Genomic DNA, 12,537 nt, shown 5'->3' on the forward strand with positions numbered 1-12,537 from the left:
TGGCTCCCATACTACTTCAAACTGGTCCACCGCATCCTTTTAAGAGAAATTTTAGGTGGAACTCTGAGGCAATTTTAACACTGCAGATTTTTTTTACGGAATCCTGCATGAAAATTCAGCATGAATTTCTGCAGCAGGGATTCTGCTGTGTGAATGGGACAGCGGAATCCCATTGCAGTGTATTGGCTTTAAATTCATGCTAAATTTTCATGCAGAATTCTATGCAGAAATTCTGGCATGTGAACATAGCCTTAAACCCATATCAAAATCCTAATTTAGAGAAGAGCTAATTTGCGAGATTCTATGATAAAAAAAAAATATATATATATAAATATATATTTTGCGGCATAGGTATAGGGGAAAGGTCATGCTAGGTTCACACCGACATTGTATTTTCTATTGTTCTTTTCTGTCATTGGAGCAGAATAACTTAAAAAAATATATAAAATAAAAAAATAGTGCATGAATAGCACCAGACCCCTTACCTACTCTTCATATCCATTGTTCCAGTTTTACAAGTAATCCACGTTCATTTATTTCTGGAACTTCTTTTATATTTGGCTAAAGTAAATATCTTTGTTTTTAAAAATACTACTAATGTTTTTAATTAAAATATGGTATAAAAAAAAGTGAAGAAAAGGAATACTTTGATGAATTGGTAGTATATGAGCTTGTAGAGAACACATCTACATGAAGGTTACATGTGACAGAAGCTATCAATTATCTTACTAATGACTATTTTATATTAAAAGTCCTGATCAAAATAAAACAGAAAATGGGTGGTGTGTCCTAGTAATGTATAATAAAAAACAGTTGTAGCCAATCCCTGTGATGGGCAAGACATCATTTTTGGTTTATTCCATGACTGATATTTGTCTCATAAATGCTAGTCTCGGCAGTGATCCCTTCCTTGCAGGAAGGATTCTTTCAGTCACAAATTTTATAGTTATTACAAGGATTAGGAAAAGTGAAAACCATTTTGGGGGATAGTGTTGTTTATGGGACTAAGAACAATATGTCTTTGAAATCCAGTAGAAAGCAGAATGAAAAATCTGAAGATGTGGAAGATGGAACCAATCACAGAGTACCCAGCAAGGTGAAGAGGGTCCCCTCAGGAACTCATGAAAGTCTGGACTACTTACCTTCTCACAGTGAAGTCTACAAAACTTGGCTAAAATTGAAGCCCCACAGGTAACATCATTACTACTAGAAGTTAAAGTGACTGTATCTACACCATGTTTATCATTTATCAAATTTATCTCTGCATTTAGAGTTTTTTTTTTGCTTACTTTGGGCGCACAAAATGTTGCATGTGCGCCTAAGCACTTTTGCAACTTTTGTGGGTACACATAAAGAAGCAAACAGCCTTACCTAAGCAATTTTCAGTTTTCTCTTTGCATTGGTCACACATTTATGAAGTGCAAATGTCACACGTAGCATAAAAAAAGTCGCAAACCCCCCTTCAAAAAGTAACAAAACTGCCTTTGTCGGGTACTTTTAAAAAGTCTCACAAAAAGACGCAATTGAGACTTTTTGTGCAGAAAAGTCGCAGAGGAGAGGAGGAATCATACAAAGTTGTTCTCTCAAGTTATTGTTTTTTGCTTATGTGAACCAAATGTATAAACCCCTTGTGATAGTATGATAAATGTGTCTGACATAAGCAAAACTAAAGCAAAAAAAGAATTCAAAACTCACTTTTCAGAGACAACAATGATAAATCTCCTCCCATACTTTACATTTCTTATAACAGAAACTTGTTGCTGTAAATTCATCTGTTAAGCTTCACTTTAAGTCTTTCCGTTCATATAACCTAACTGAATGTCCTATCCCCTGGGCACGTAGATGTCATGGAAGAGGTCCACCACTTTTAATTTAGATAGTCTTTGGATAATTTTTCGTTAAATGCCTTGTTAGGGTATAAGTTATTATAGAAGTGTCTCCACCTGGCCCTGTTGTGCAAAACTTTTTCATCAGCCAGACGAGGGCACATTACACCCTAGGAATGTGTGCAAACATAGCATAAAATATCATATGAGGTTTAAGAGAAACTATTAGAGCAAGGCAGATGTAGATAGAAGGTTCCTTATCTAGAACATTTTCTTTGGAGGACAAAATAGCAATAAGCTGACTATGTTTTTAAAAAGAAAATTGAGAAAGGAAAAACACACAAGGAGGGAAACGTGAAGGCAATAGAGAATACAATTAGTGTTAGGCAATTTGGTAATGATTTTTATCACAGGTGAGTGAAATTGCAGTAACTAATGGATAAAAGAAGACTAGTTTAGTCTAGCCAAAATAGTTCCGCTTATAAAGCGCTCCAGTTCCCTGGAAAAGTCCAGATGGGCAGCCTGAGGTCTTCTATGACTGTATCTATCTTTTTCAAGCAAATGTAGCAGTTTGCAAGGTTTCCAAAATGCCAATAAAAATGCCAAATCTGCCGCACTGTGTTTTTATAGTGAAAAAAGGCTGTGGTCAAATGTTAACTTTAAATCAATAGGAAATAGCAAAATGCTATTTCCACTTGGCTTTTTTCTTCTTGCCAATTTTTTTCACTCCTTCTTGGTGTTTTTCGGCTCCTTGGCAGTTATTTAAAATCAAAGCATGTTGAGATGCAGTAGGGATGGCCAATCACAACTCTTAGTGGGAAATATGGATCTTCACATCACTGCTCTGGAGTACAGTACAGTCCAGGGTCTCAGCATCTGTCCCTTAGTGCAGGTACTACTGCTACCAACATGGAACATACTCTGTTCCATGCTGGGAGTAGTGGTAGCACTGCAAATAAGGACTACTACTGCATCCTTTTTATTCGGTACCCAACAAAATTCAGAAAAAAAGTCTGCAAGGAAACTGCCAAAGGGGCCAAAAAATGCAATTTCCACAGAAATGTAAAAGTGTCTGATGTTTTTTACCTTAAAAAAATGCCAGAAAAAAACAAAAACCTAGCGGAAACCTAGCCTAAGGGTACTTTCACACTGTCGTTGGCATCCATCTGGTTCAGGGTCCCTAAAACTAGAAGGAGCACAACAGAAGCTGCCTTGTCCCGCCGGTCCTCATTCACTTGAATGGGTACTGTCAGGGATTCGGTAGTGTAGCAGAATTGCGCATGCACTATTTCTTTACTCCGCTAAACTCCCATCATTCTGACAGAGTTGCCAATGGAGCTTTGACTAGCGGAGTCCATTGTCAGTGTAAAGGTAGCCTAAGCTATTTGGCCATTGTTGTTATAATTTTGCTCACATTTTAGCTAAGAATCCAAATCCAAAAAAGGCCTCAGCATCCACATATAGTGCAAAAAATACTTTGAGACTTGTCTTGGTCCTGCAGACAAAATGAAGAGTTTTTTTTTTATTTTTTTTTATCTATTTTGATGTCTTCTAAATGAGAGAGATAACAGATGAGTGATCTCTTTACATATAATGTATGGTATTGTCTTTCATATTCTGAAATAGGATCAGGAAAGAAAACCTGTAAGAAAGTCTCTATATTAATGTTAGCAGTAGATGATACTATAGGTCTAAAGATGAACCCGTAGCAAGGTTTAGTCTTTAGCAAGGTTCCCTGGCTGACAATTCCTGAAGTTCTCCTAGATGTTTGGCTGAGGTAATTGTTATCAGAAACAGTAAATCCATAGACAGCCACTTGAGATCTGTATTTGACAGAGGTTTAAAGGGAGGCATTGTCAACCTGTTTAGGACCAATGATAAATCTGAATCTGGTGATTAGTGGCTGCCCAGAAATTTACTATTTATAATTGCCTTCATGTGGATAGCAAGTCATTAAAGGAGTAGGATAGTGACATTTTTCTTCATCCTATTGTACCCGGGCTGCAATAAAAACCCTAAACAAACATTAACTCACCTTCCTCTGTTCTCCCGTTGCTCTTCAGTCCTCCCGTCCGGTCTTCTTCCCTCTTCTTTGTGCACATATCGTCACACTGCAGTCAGCGTATCGCCGGCAGCAGCGATGTCCCCCTCGGCCGGTGATAAGCTGAGTGCAGTAAGGAGCCCGCGGAAACAGGGAGAAGGCAGGCCCAGGCTCCTTACAGGACACTGCACTCAGCCTATCACCGTCCGACATTGCTGCGGCCGGCGATATGCTGACTGCAGTGTGACGATTCATGCACACAGAAGAAGGAAAAAGACTATAGTGGTGCAACAGGGAACGGAGGAAGGTGAGTTAATGTTTTTTGTTTTTTTTAATGAAAATGTTCACTATACTACTCCTTTAAGTCCTTTATTATACCATACCTGTAGGAATTGCAGGATAGATGAAACAGATATTTCCAGACCCGCATGAGACAGCCAGGATGAGAACCTTCTCCACAACCTTGAGTATAGAAAGTTTGTTGATGACCTTCTAGAAGATAATATGGTAGCTACTACTCTCTCATTGAGTCCCATATGCCTTAGTTTCTCCACCTGAGAAGTCATGCAGTGATGATTTGGGGATGTAGAAACCCTTTCTGGAGCAATAAATCGGGAAATAGAAACTAGAGTTTCCAGAACATTCCCCTCAAAAGTTGAAATAATATGGAAAACCAAGCCCTGCTGGGCCAATATGGGGCTTTCAAGATTACTCTTGGCTCTTCTGTCAAGATCTCTTTCAGGATTCTTGATATTAAAGGGGTTATCCACCATAAGGTGATTTTAGTATGTACCTGGCAGGCAGTAATGGACATGCTTAGGAAGGATCTGTGCTTGTCTTGGGGTTAAATGGCCATGTTGTAAGATTACCATAATACTTTGGCTAGCTTTTTGTGAACTGGTATTTCTTGTTTGGCTTTTCTTTTTTGACTAAAAATCCCACAATTCTATTTCCTCCCTCCCACACATCAGCCACCCCATCCATTGAAACATAAATGAGCTGCATCCATTCAAAGACCTGTGGTTTTCAATCAGGGTGCCTAGAGCTGTTGTATTAGTTGCACATTGATCTCTCTCCCACCAAGCGATCCCTCCACCCATTGAAGCAGACAGGCTCCCTGTCATCAGCTGACTAGTAAGGTCAGGTCTCGGCCGCATTGCAATCTGGGAAAAATCTGAGACAACAGTAATTTTGTATGTTGGTAAAAATAAAAATTGGGGTGAAAATCACATAAGAATTGTGAGAAAACCGTCACACACAGGTACATACACTATAATATGAACTACACTAACTTTACAGCCCCTGTAGCATAGTCAAATAAAAAAATTCCTGGAATACCCCTTTAATGGGAACAGTTAAAAGAGCTACACACAGATCCTGAATTTCTGGGTGAACCCATTTCCTCAGCAAACCGAACTCCAATTGCAGCAGACCCCACTTGCTGACTAACAAGTATTTCTTGTTCAATGACAATTCTTCTGTCAGAGAAGTTTGACGACTTAAGAGATCCACATGTTATGGCCTGCCAGAAGATTCTTCAATCTTGGCCCTGCTCATTACGTGATCTGGGCGCAAAGTAACTGTAGGGATGGGCTGCAAGTACCCCCTTGCATGTTTATAAAGCATACTGCAATGGCATTGTTGGTTTGCACACACATTTTCCACAGAGAGATGAGATGAAGTGGTGGAGGGCTAACTGAATCGCTTTCATATCTAGAAAGTGTGAAAATCTTCTCACTACACTTGGTCACCATGATCCCTGGAACTACCTGTCTCCTAAGTGGGCACCTCTGTTTGGTGTTAAATGAGAAATTCTTTGCCCATCATCAAATCCACTATAGTAGATATTTGTCAGTTGTTACCGACATCTTGACCTAGTGTTTAGAGATGCTGATTTCTTGTTCCAAGCAGATAAGATCTCTTTCTGTAACCTTCTGAAATGTGCCTTGGCCCATGGGACCACTTCTGTGGTGGCTGCCAGTAAATCTAGAACACACATCCCGGTTCTGATAGATATAGATTGATGGTGTTGAGTACAATAAGGATTAAAAAAAATAAAAAAAAATAAAAAAAAAATATATATATATCCCACAATGCATGTGTTTGTTATGCTTAAAAAAAAGCCCTAATGACGGGGCTGAAACATTGCAACTTTCAAAATAGCATGGGTAAATAGGCATCTCTATATTTTGCACTACTACATGTGAGTACTGAGACCTTTTCTGGATTCTTGTTGATTCTTATACCCTGAACCAGGGTTTGTGCAGATTATTAGCACAAAATCTTTTTTTTCCTCAGCTTGAGTGCTGTGGTGACACATTTGGAGTATGAACTGTAGCTCGGTTGCTTATGCATATGAAGTTTACTAAGCTATTACTGTTATATTAAGATAATAAGATCAATAACTGATTTTAATCCATAGGTCTGACTGGGATCGCTGGCTGATGATGGGATTCATTGGAATTGTGGTGGGCACAGCAGGATTCTTTATGCACCAAATATTAGACACCTGTTTTGAAAAGAAGTGGGAACTTGTTGAAAGCTATATCAGGGTAAGGGATTCCTCATTATGTAGGACTGATATTTACATGTGGTGTTTAGAACTCCTTTATAGGGGGTACAACACTGGAAAAAAAATTTTTATATCAACTTGTGACAGAAAGTTAAACAGATTTGTAAATTAATTCTATTAAAAAATCGTAATCCTTCCAGTACTTATCAGCTGCTGTATGATCAACGGTAAGTTCTTTTCTTTTTGAATTTCCTTTCTGTCTGACCACAGTGCTCTCTGCTGACACCTCTGTCCATTTTAGGAATTGTCCAAAGTAGGAGCAAATCCCCATAGCAAACCTATCCTGCTCTAGACAGTTCCTGACATGGACAGAGGTGTCAGCAGAGAGCACTGTGGTCAGTCAGAAAGGAAATTAAAAAAGAAAAGAATTTCCTGGAAGGATTAAGATTTTTTAATAGAAGTAATTTACAAATCTGTTTAACTTTCTGGCATCAGTTGATTTAAAAAAAAATTTTTGTTTTCCAGCGGATTACCCCTTTAAGAACACTAGATGCAAATAGTGAGGCCCAATTCTATGTTTTAGTTACCAATATGTTAGGAATATTTGGCTAATACTAGATTGGAAGTGCTTAGAGGTTATGAATTCTGCAATAACCTGGAGGGTAACAGTATTCCAAAACCCTATCACCATATAAAACTATTAATATAGTGTTCCTTGTGTAATTAGCAGACACTTTCCCATTCACTTGCTTTTAAAATTATCAACATAAATATGTTTAAAATGTAATATAAAAACAGCCACTAGGTGGCTCTGTTCTGTTCCCTGCCACAATTAATACAGTGAGTTTGGTCTCCTCCCGGCCTGGCAGGAGTCCAAACTCAGGAAATGCTTCTGACTGCACTGAGCTTGATTGACAGCTGCACAGAAAGTGAAAGCTCCACAGATTCTCACAGACATCTGCACAGAATGAAAACTGCAAAGAACCTCATTGAAATCTGCACAGACTGAAACATGCACATAGCCTGGGGTTTCTATTCATCACAGCACTGTAACCATGTGAGGGCGAAAGTGGTCCCCCGGCAGGCTTCAGTGATGTCATGCCTGTTGGTAAACGCCCACTTTCTCCTGCTGGGAGATTGCACTATGTGAGCAAGAAAAAAGGTAAGATACAGAGCTTTTTAAAGCTCTGAAATTGTTTTTAAGGGTTGGAGGGGTGTTAGGAGTAGTTAGGGAACATAGCCTGAGGTAATTAAGAACAGTTTATTTGGTGACAGGTACTTTTTAAGTACCAGGGTATCAGTCTATTATGCAGCTACCGTTAATGTGAATTTTAAAAATTAAAACCCATTATAAAAAGAATACCAACATTGGCATCATGCACCACCTTAGGTCCTGTGCTAGGCAAAATAAAATGTAACAGTATTACCTAGGGAAATAAAATAGTAAAATATTTATACTATCGGAAAGAAACAACAACAGAGAAAAATGTATACCTCATAAGATGTAATTAATTATGTATGATTTTTCCAGCATGGTGATTTCTGTACAACATGGCTTTTTGTACTTGGCATTGGATTTGCAATGGTTATTGGTGCATCTGGTCTAGTTGTGGTAAGTAAAGCTTTATCATATATTGAACAAAATTAAAATGTCATTTCTGACTGATATAACATCCTGGGTGTTTATGTTCAAGAATAAAAGGCATGTATCTTAGGAAAATAGCCCATTTAAGTCATTTTTATGTTAAAGGGAACTCCGGTGGGATTTTTTTTCCTCCAAATCAGCTAGTGCCATAAAATTAAACAGATTTGTAAATTAGTTCTATTAAAAAAATATAAAAAAAATCTTAACCTCTCTAGTACTTATCAGCTGTTGTTAACTACAGATATACTTCAGAGAAATATGTAAAGTTCTTTCCAGTCTGACCACAGTGCTCTCTGCTGACACCTCTGTCCGTGTCAGGAACTGTCCAGAGCAGGGGAGGTTTTATATGGGGATATGCTTCTAATCTGGACAGTTCCTGACAAGGACAGAGGTGTCAGCAGAGAGCACTGTGGTCAGACTGGAAAGAACTTTACATATTTCTCTGTAGTATACAGCAGCTGATAAGTACTGTAAGGCTTCAGATTTTGAAATAGAAGTAATGTACAAATATGTCTAACTTTCTGGCACCAGTTGATTTGAAAACTTGATTTGTTTTCCACTTGTTTCTGCCAGAGTTCCACTTTAAACATTTATTTTTATGACTCAGCCCATTTTGACCTTAAGGACACAGCCATTTTTTTTGCAAATCTGACCTGTGTCACTTTATGCATCAATAACTCTGGGATGCTTTTATTTATTAATTTGATTCTGAGATTGTTTTTTTCGTGACATATTCTACTTTAAGACACAAGCAAAAAGAAAAAAGAAAAATAGCCAGCACAACAACCTAATACACGGGTGCACACTGCTGTGGCAAATACAGAGTATACAAAAAAGAGGATTGCAGCAGCACACATTGGTCAAAAAATTGAGGCTCTTAGCGCACCTTTTGATCAAAACGTGTCCCCCATCCATCACGGGGAGGTGGCCTCATTTAGGATGGGACCTTTTTTTGTTCTACTTTAACCCTTTAAGGACCCAGCCATTTTACACCTTAGGACCCCGCCATTTTTTGCACATCTGACCACTGTCACTTTAAACATTAATAACTCTGGAATGCTTTTAGTTATCATTCTGATTCCGAAAGTGTTTTTTCGTGACATATTCTACTTTAACATAGTGGTAAAATTTTGTGGTAACTTGCATCCTTTCTTGGTGAAAAATCCCAAAATTTGATGGAAAACTTGATAATTTAGCATTTTTCTAACTTTGAAGCTCTCTGCTTGTAAGGAAAATGGATATTCCAAATAAAAAAAACATTTTATTCACATATACAATATGTCTACTTTATGTTTGCATCATAAAATTGACAAGTTTTTACTTTTGGAAGACATCAGAGGGCTTCAAAGTTCAGCAGCAATTTTCCAATTTTTCACAACATTTTCAAACTCACTATTTTCAGGGACCAGTTCAGGTTTGAAGTGGATTTGAAGGGTCTTCATCTTAGAAATACCCCACAAATTACCCCATTTTAAAAACTGCACCCCTCAAAGTATTCAAAATGACATTCAGTAAGTGTTTTAACCCTTTAGGTGTTTCACAGGAATAGCAGCAAAGTGAAGGAGAAAATTCACAATCTTCACACTCTTTTTACACTCGCATGTTCTTGTAGACCCAATTTTTGAATTTTTACAAGGGGTAAAAGGAGAAAATTTATACTTATATTTGTAGCCAAATTTCTTTTGAGTAAGCACATACCTCATATGTCTATGTAAATTGTTCGGCGTGCGCAGTAGAGGGCTCAGAAGCGAAGGAGCGACAAGGGGATTTTGGAGAGTACATTTTTCTGAAATGGTTTTTGGGGGGCATGTCACATTTAGGAAGCCCCTATGGTGCCAGAACAGCAAAAAAACCCACATGGCATACCATTTTGGAAACTAGACCCCTTGAGGAACGTAACAAGGAATTAAGTGAGCCTTAAGTGAGCCTTAATACCCCACAGGTGTTTTACGACTTTTGCATATATATTTTTTCACAAAAATGTGTGTTTCCCCCCCAAATTTCACATTTTTGCAAGTGTTAATAGAAGAAAATACCCCCCAAAATTTGTAACCCCATCTCTTCTGAGTATGGAGGTACCCCATAAGTGGACCTGAAGTGCACTATGGGCGAACTACAATGCTCAAATGCTCAGAAGAGAAGGAGTCATATTTGGCTTTTTGAGAGCAAATTTTGCTCGGTGGGCATGTCGCATTTAGGAAGCCCCTATGGTGCCAGGACAGCAAAAAAAAAAAAAACCACATGGCATACCATTTTGGAAACAAGACCCCTTGAGGAATGTAACAAGGGGTACAGTGAGCATTTTTAATTTGCACAGCCCACTGTTCCAAAGATCTGTCAGACACCAGTGGGGTGTAAATTCTCACTGCACCCGTGATTACATTCGGTGAGGGGTGTAGTTTCCGAAATGGAGTCACATGTGGGGTTTTGTTTTTTTTGCGTTTGTCAAAACCGCTGTAACAATCAGCCACCCCTGTGCAAATCACCTCAAATGTACATGGTGCACTCTCCCTTCTGGGCCTTGTTGTGCGCCCCCAGAGCACTTTGCGCCCACATATGGGGTATCTCCGTAGTCGGGAGAAATTTCATTACAAATTTTGGGGGGCTTTTTCCCTTTTACCTCTTGTCAAAATGAAAAGTATAGGGCAACACCAGCATGTTAGTGTAAAAAATGTGTTTTTTTACACTAACATGCTGGTGTAGACCCCATTTTCACCTTTTCATAAGGGGTGAAAGGAGAAAAAGCCCCCCAAAATTTGTAGTGTAATTTCTCCCAAGTACGGCGATACCCCATAACTGTTGCCTTAAAATACGACAGGGCTCCAAAGTGAGAGCGCCATGCGCATTTGAGGCCTGAATTAGGGATTTGCATAGGGGTGGACATAGGGGTATTTTACGCCAGTGATTCCCAAACAGGGTGCCTCCAGCTGTTGCAAACGGCTGTCCGGCAATACTGGGAGTTGTTGTTTTGCAACAGCTGGAGGCTCCATTTTGGAAACAGTGACTTACCAGATGTTTTTCATTTTTATTGGGGAGGGGAGGGGGGCTGTGTAGGGGTATGTGTATATGTAGTGTTTTTTAGTGTTTATTTTATTTAGTGTTAGTGTAGTGTAGTGTTTTTAGGGTACAGTCACACGGGCGGGAGATTACAGCGAGTTTCCCGCTGCGAGTTTGAGCTGCTGCGCAAAATTTGCTGCATCGCAAACTTGCAGCCTGATACTCACTGTAAGCCCCCTGCCCATGTGAATGTACCCTGTGGACCTCCAGATGTTGCAAAACTGCAACTACCAGCATGCCCAGACGCCAAGGGCTGTCTGGGCATGCTGGGAGTTGTAGTGTAAGGGGACCAGATGCAGCAATCCAGATCGCTTTACGGCGGTCTGGACTGCTGCAAAGGTCCCGCAACGCCGCCGAAGATCCACTCACCTGTCGCCACCGTCGTCGTCTCCGTCGTCTCAGGGACAAGGTAAGTATCGGGGCCGGGCCCCAGCACTCCCCCGCCCTCCGCCGCATCCTCTGGTCTTCCTCCCATTCTCTCCGGACTTCCAGGGGCCGGGCAGGGTGGGAGGAAGTAACCGCCCCCCCCCCTGCGATTGGTCGGTTAGCTAACCGAGGAATCGCAGGGGATAGGAGGAGGTGGCAGGCTTGCCACCTCGCTCCTATACTTCAGCATGGTCCTGGTTGTCTGTGACAACCGGGATCATGCAAAAATACCGGGCGGTCAGGTCCCAGAGACCCGATCAGCCCGGTATCGCCGAAGATCGCAAGGGCGATTTCCCTCGCAATTTGCGATGATCGCCGACATGGGGGGGCCTACATGGCCCCCCTCGACGTTTGCCCTGGATGCCTGCTGAAGCATTTCAGCAGGCATCTGCTTCCGATCTCTGCCCGGCGCGCGGCAGGGACCGGAAACCACCAGGATGTCCTGGGTCCTTAAAGCCCAGGGTGCCAGGACGTCCCCTGACGTCCTGGGTACTTAAGGGGTTAAGATAGTGGTAAATTTTCATTGATCATTGCATCATTTCTTTGTTAAAAATTCCAAAATGTCATGTAAATTTAGCATTTTTCTGACTTTGAAACTCTTTGCTTGTAAGGAAAATGGACATGCCAAAATACATTATTTATAAATTCACATATACAATATGTCTACTTTATGTTGGCATCGTAAGGTTTTCATGTTTTTTATTTTTTGAAGACATTAGAGGGCTTCAAAGTATAGCAGCAATTTTCCAAATTATCACGAAAAGTTCAAAATCTGTATTTTTTTTATGACCAGTTCAGTATGAAGTGGATTTGAGAGGCCTTTCTGTAATCCTCCATAAATTACCCCATTATAGAAACTGCACCCCTCAAAGTATTCAAAATGGCATTAAGAAAGTTTGTCAACCTTTTAGATGTTTCAAAGGAATAGAAGCAAAGGGATTTTTTTTCACTAAAATGCTGGTGTTATCCCAAAAAGAGGTAATAGGAGAAAAAAAAAAACGGGCTCCGAAGAGAAGAAGGAAAATTTGGA

At 39.9% G+C, this 12,537-nt stretch overlaps 1 protein-coding gene across 4 annotated transcripts in view; it reads left to right on the top strand.

Annotated features, from left to right (window-relative positions):
* Positions 1–12,537, top strand: part of LOC130274057 (chloride channel protein C-like) — a 245,721-nt gene that overhangs the window by 19,486 nt on the left and 213,698 nt on the right. For 3 of the 4 annotated variants that reach the window (XR_008844224.1, XM_056521886.1, XM_056521885.1), the window contains exons 3-5: positions 1,033–1,191; positions 6,290–6,419; positions 7,911–7,991. Coding sequence is in view for 3 of the 4 variants with exons in the window: in XM_056521886.1 (XP_056377861.1) it covers positions 1,033–1,191; positions 6,290–6,419; positions 7,911–7,991 (370 nt within the window). In the remaining variant the exon portion in view is untranslated. The remainder of the gene's footprint in view (positions 1–1,032; positions 1,192–6,289; positions 6,420–7,910; positions 7,992–12,537) is intronic. The other variant, XM_056521887.1, reaches the window with a different exon arrangement.

This window comes from Hyla sarda, chromosome 5, assembly GCF_029499605.1.
Source record: "Hyla sarda isolate aHylSar1 chromosome 5, aHylSar1.hap1, whole genome shotgun sequence".
Lineage (NCBI taxonomy): Eukaryota > Metazoa > Chordata > Amphibia > Anura > Hylidae > Hyla > Hyla sarda.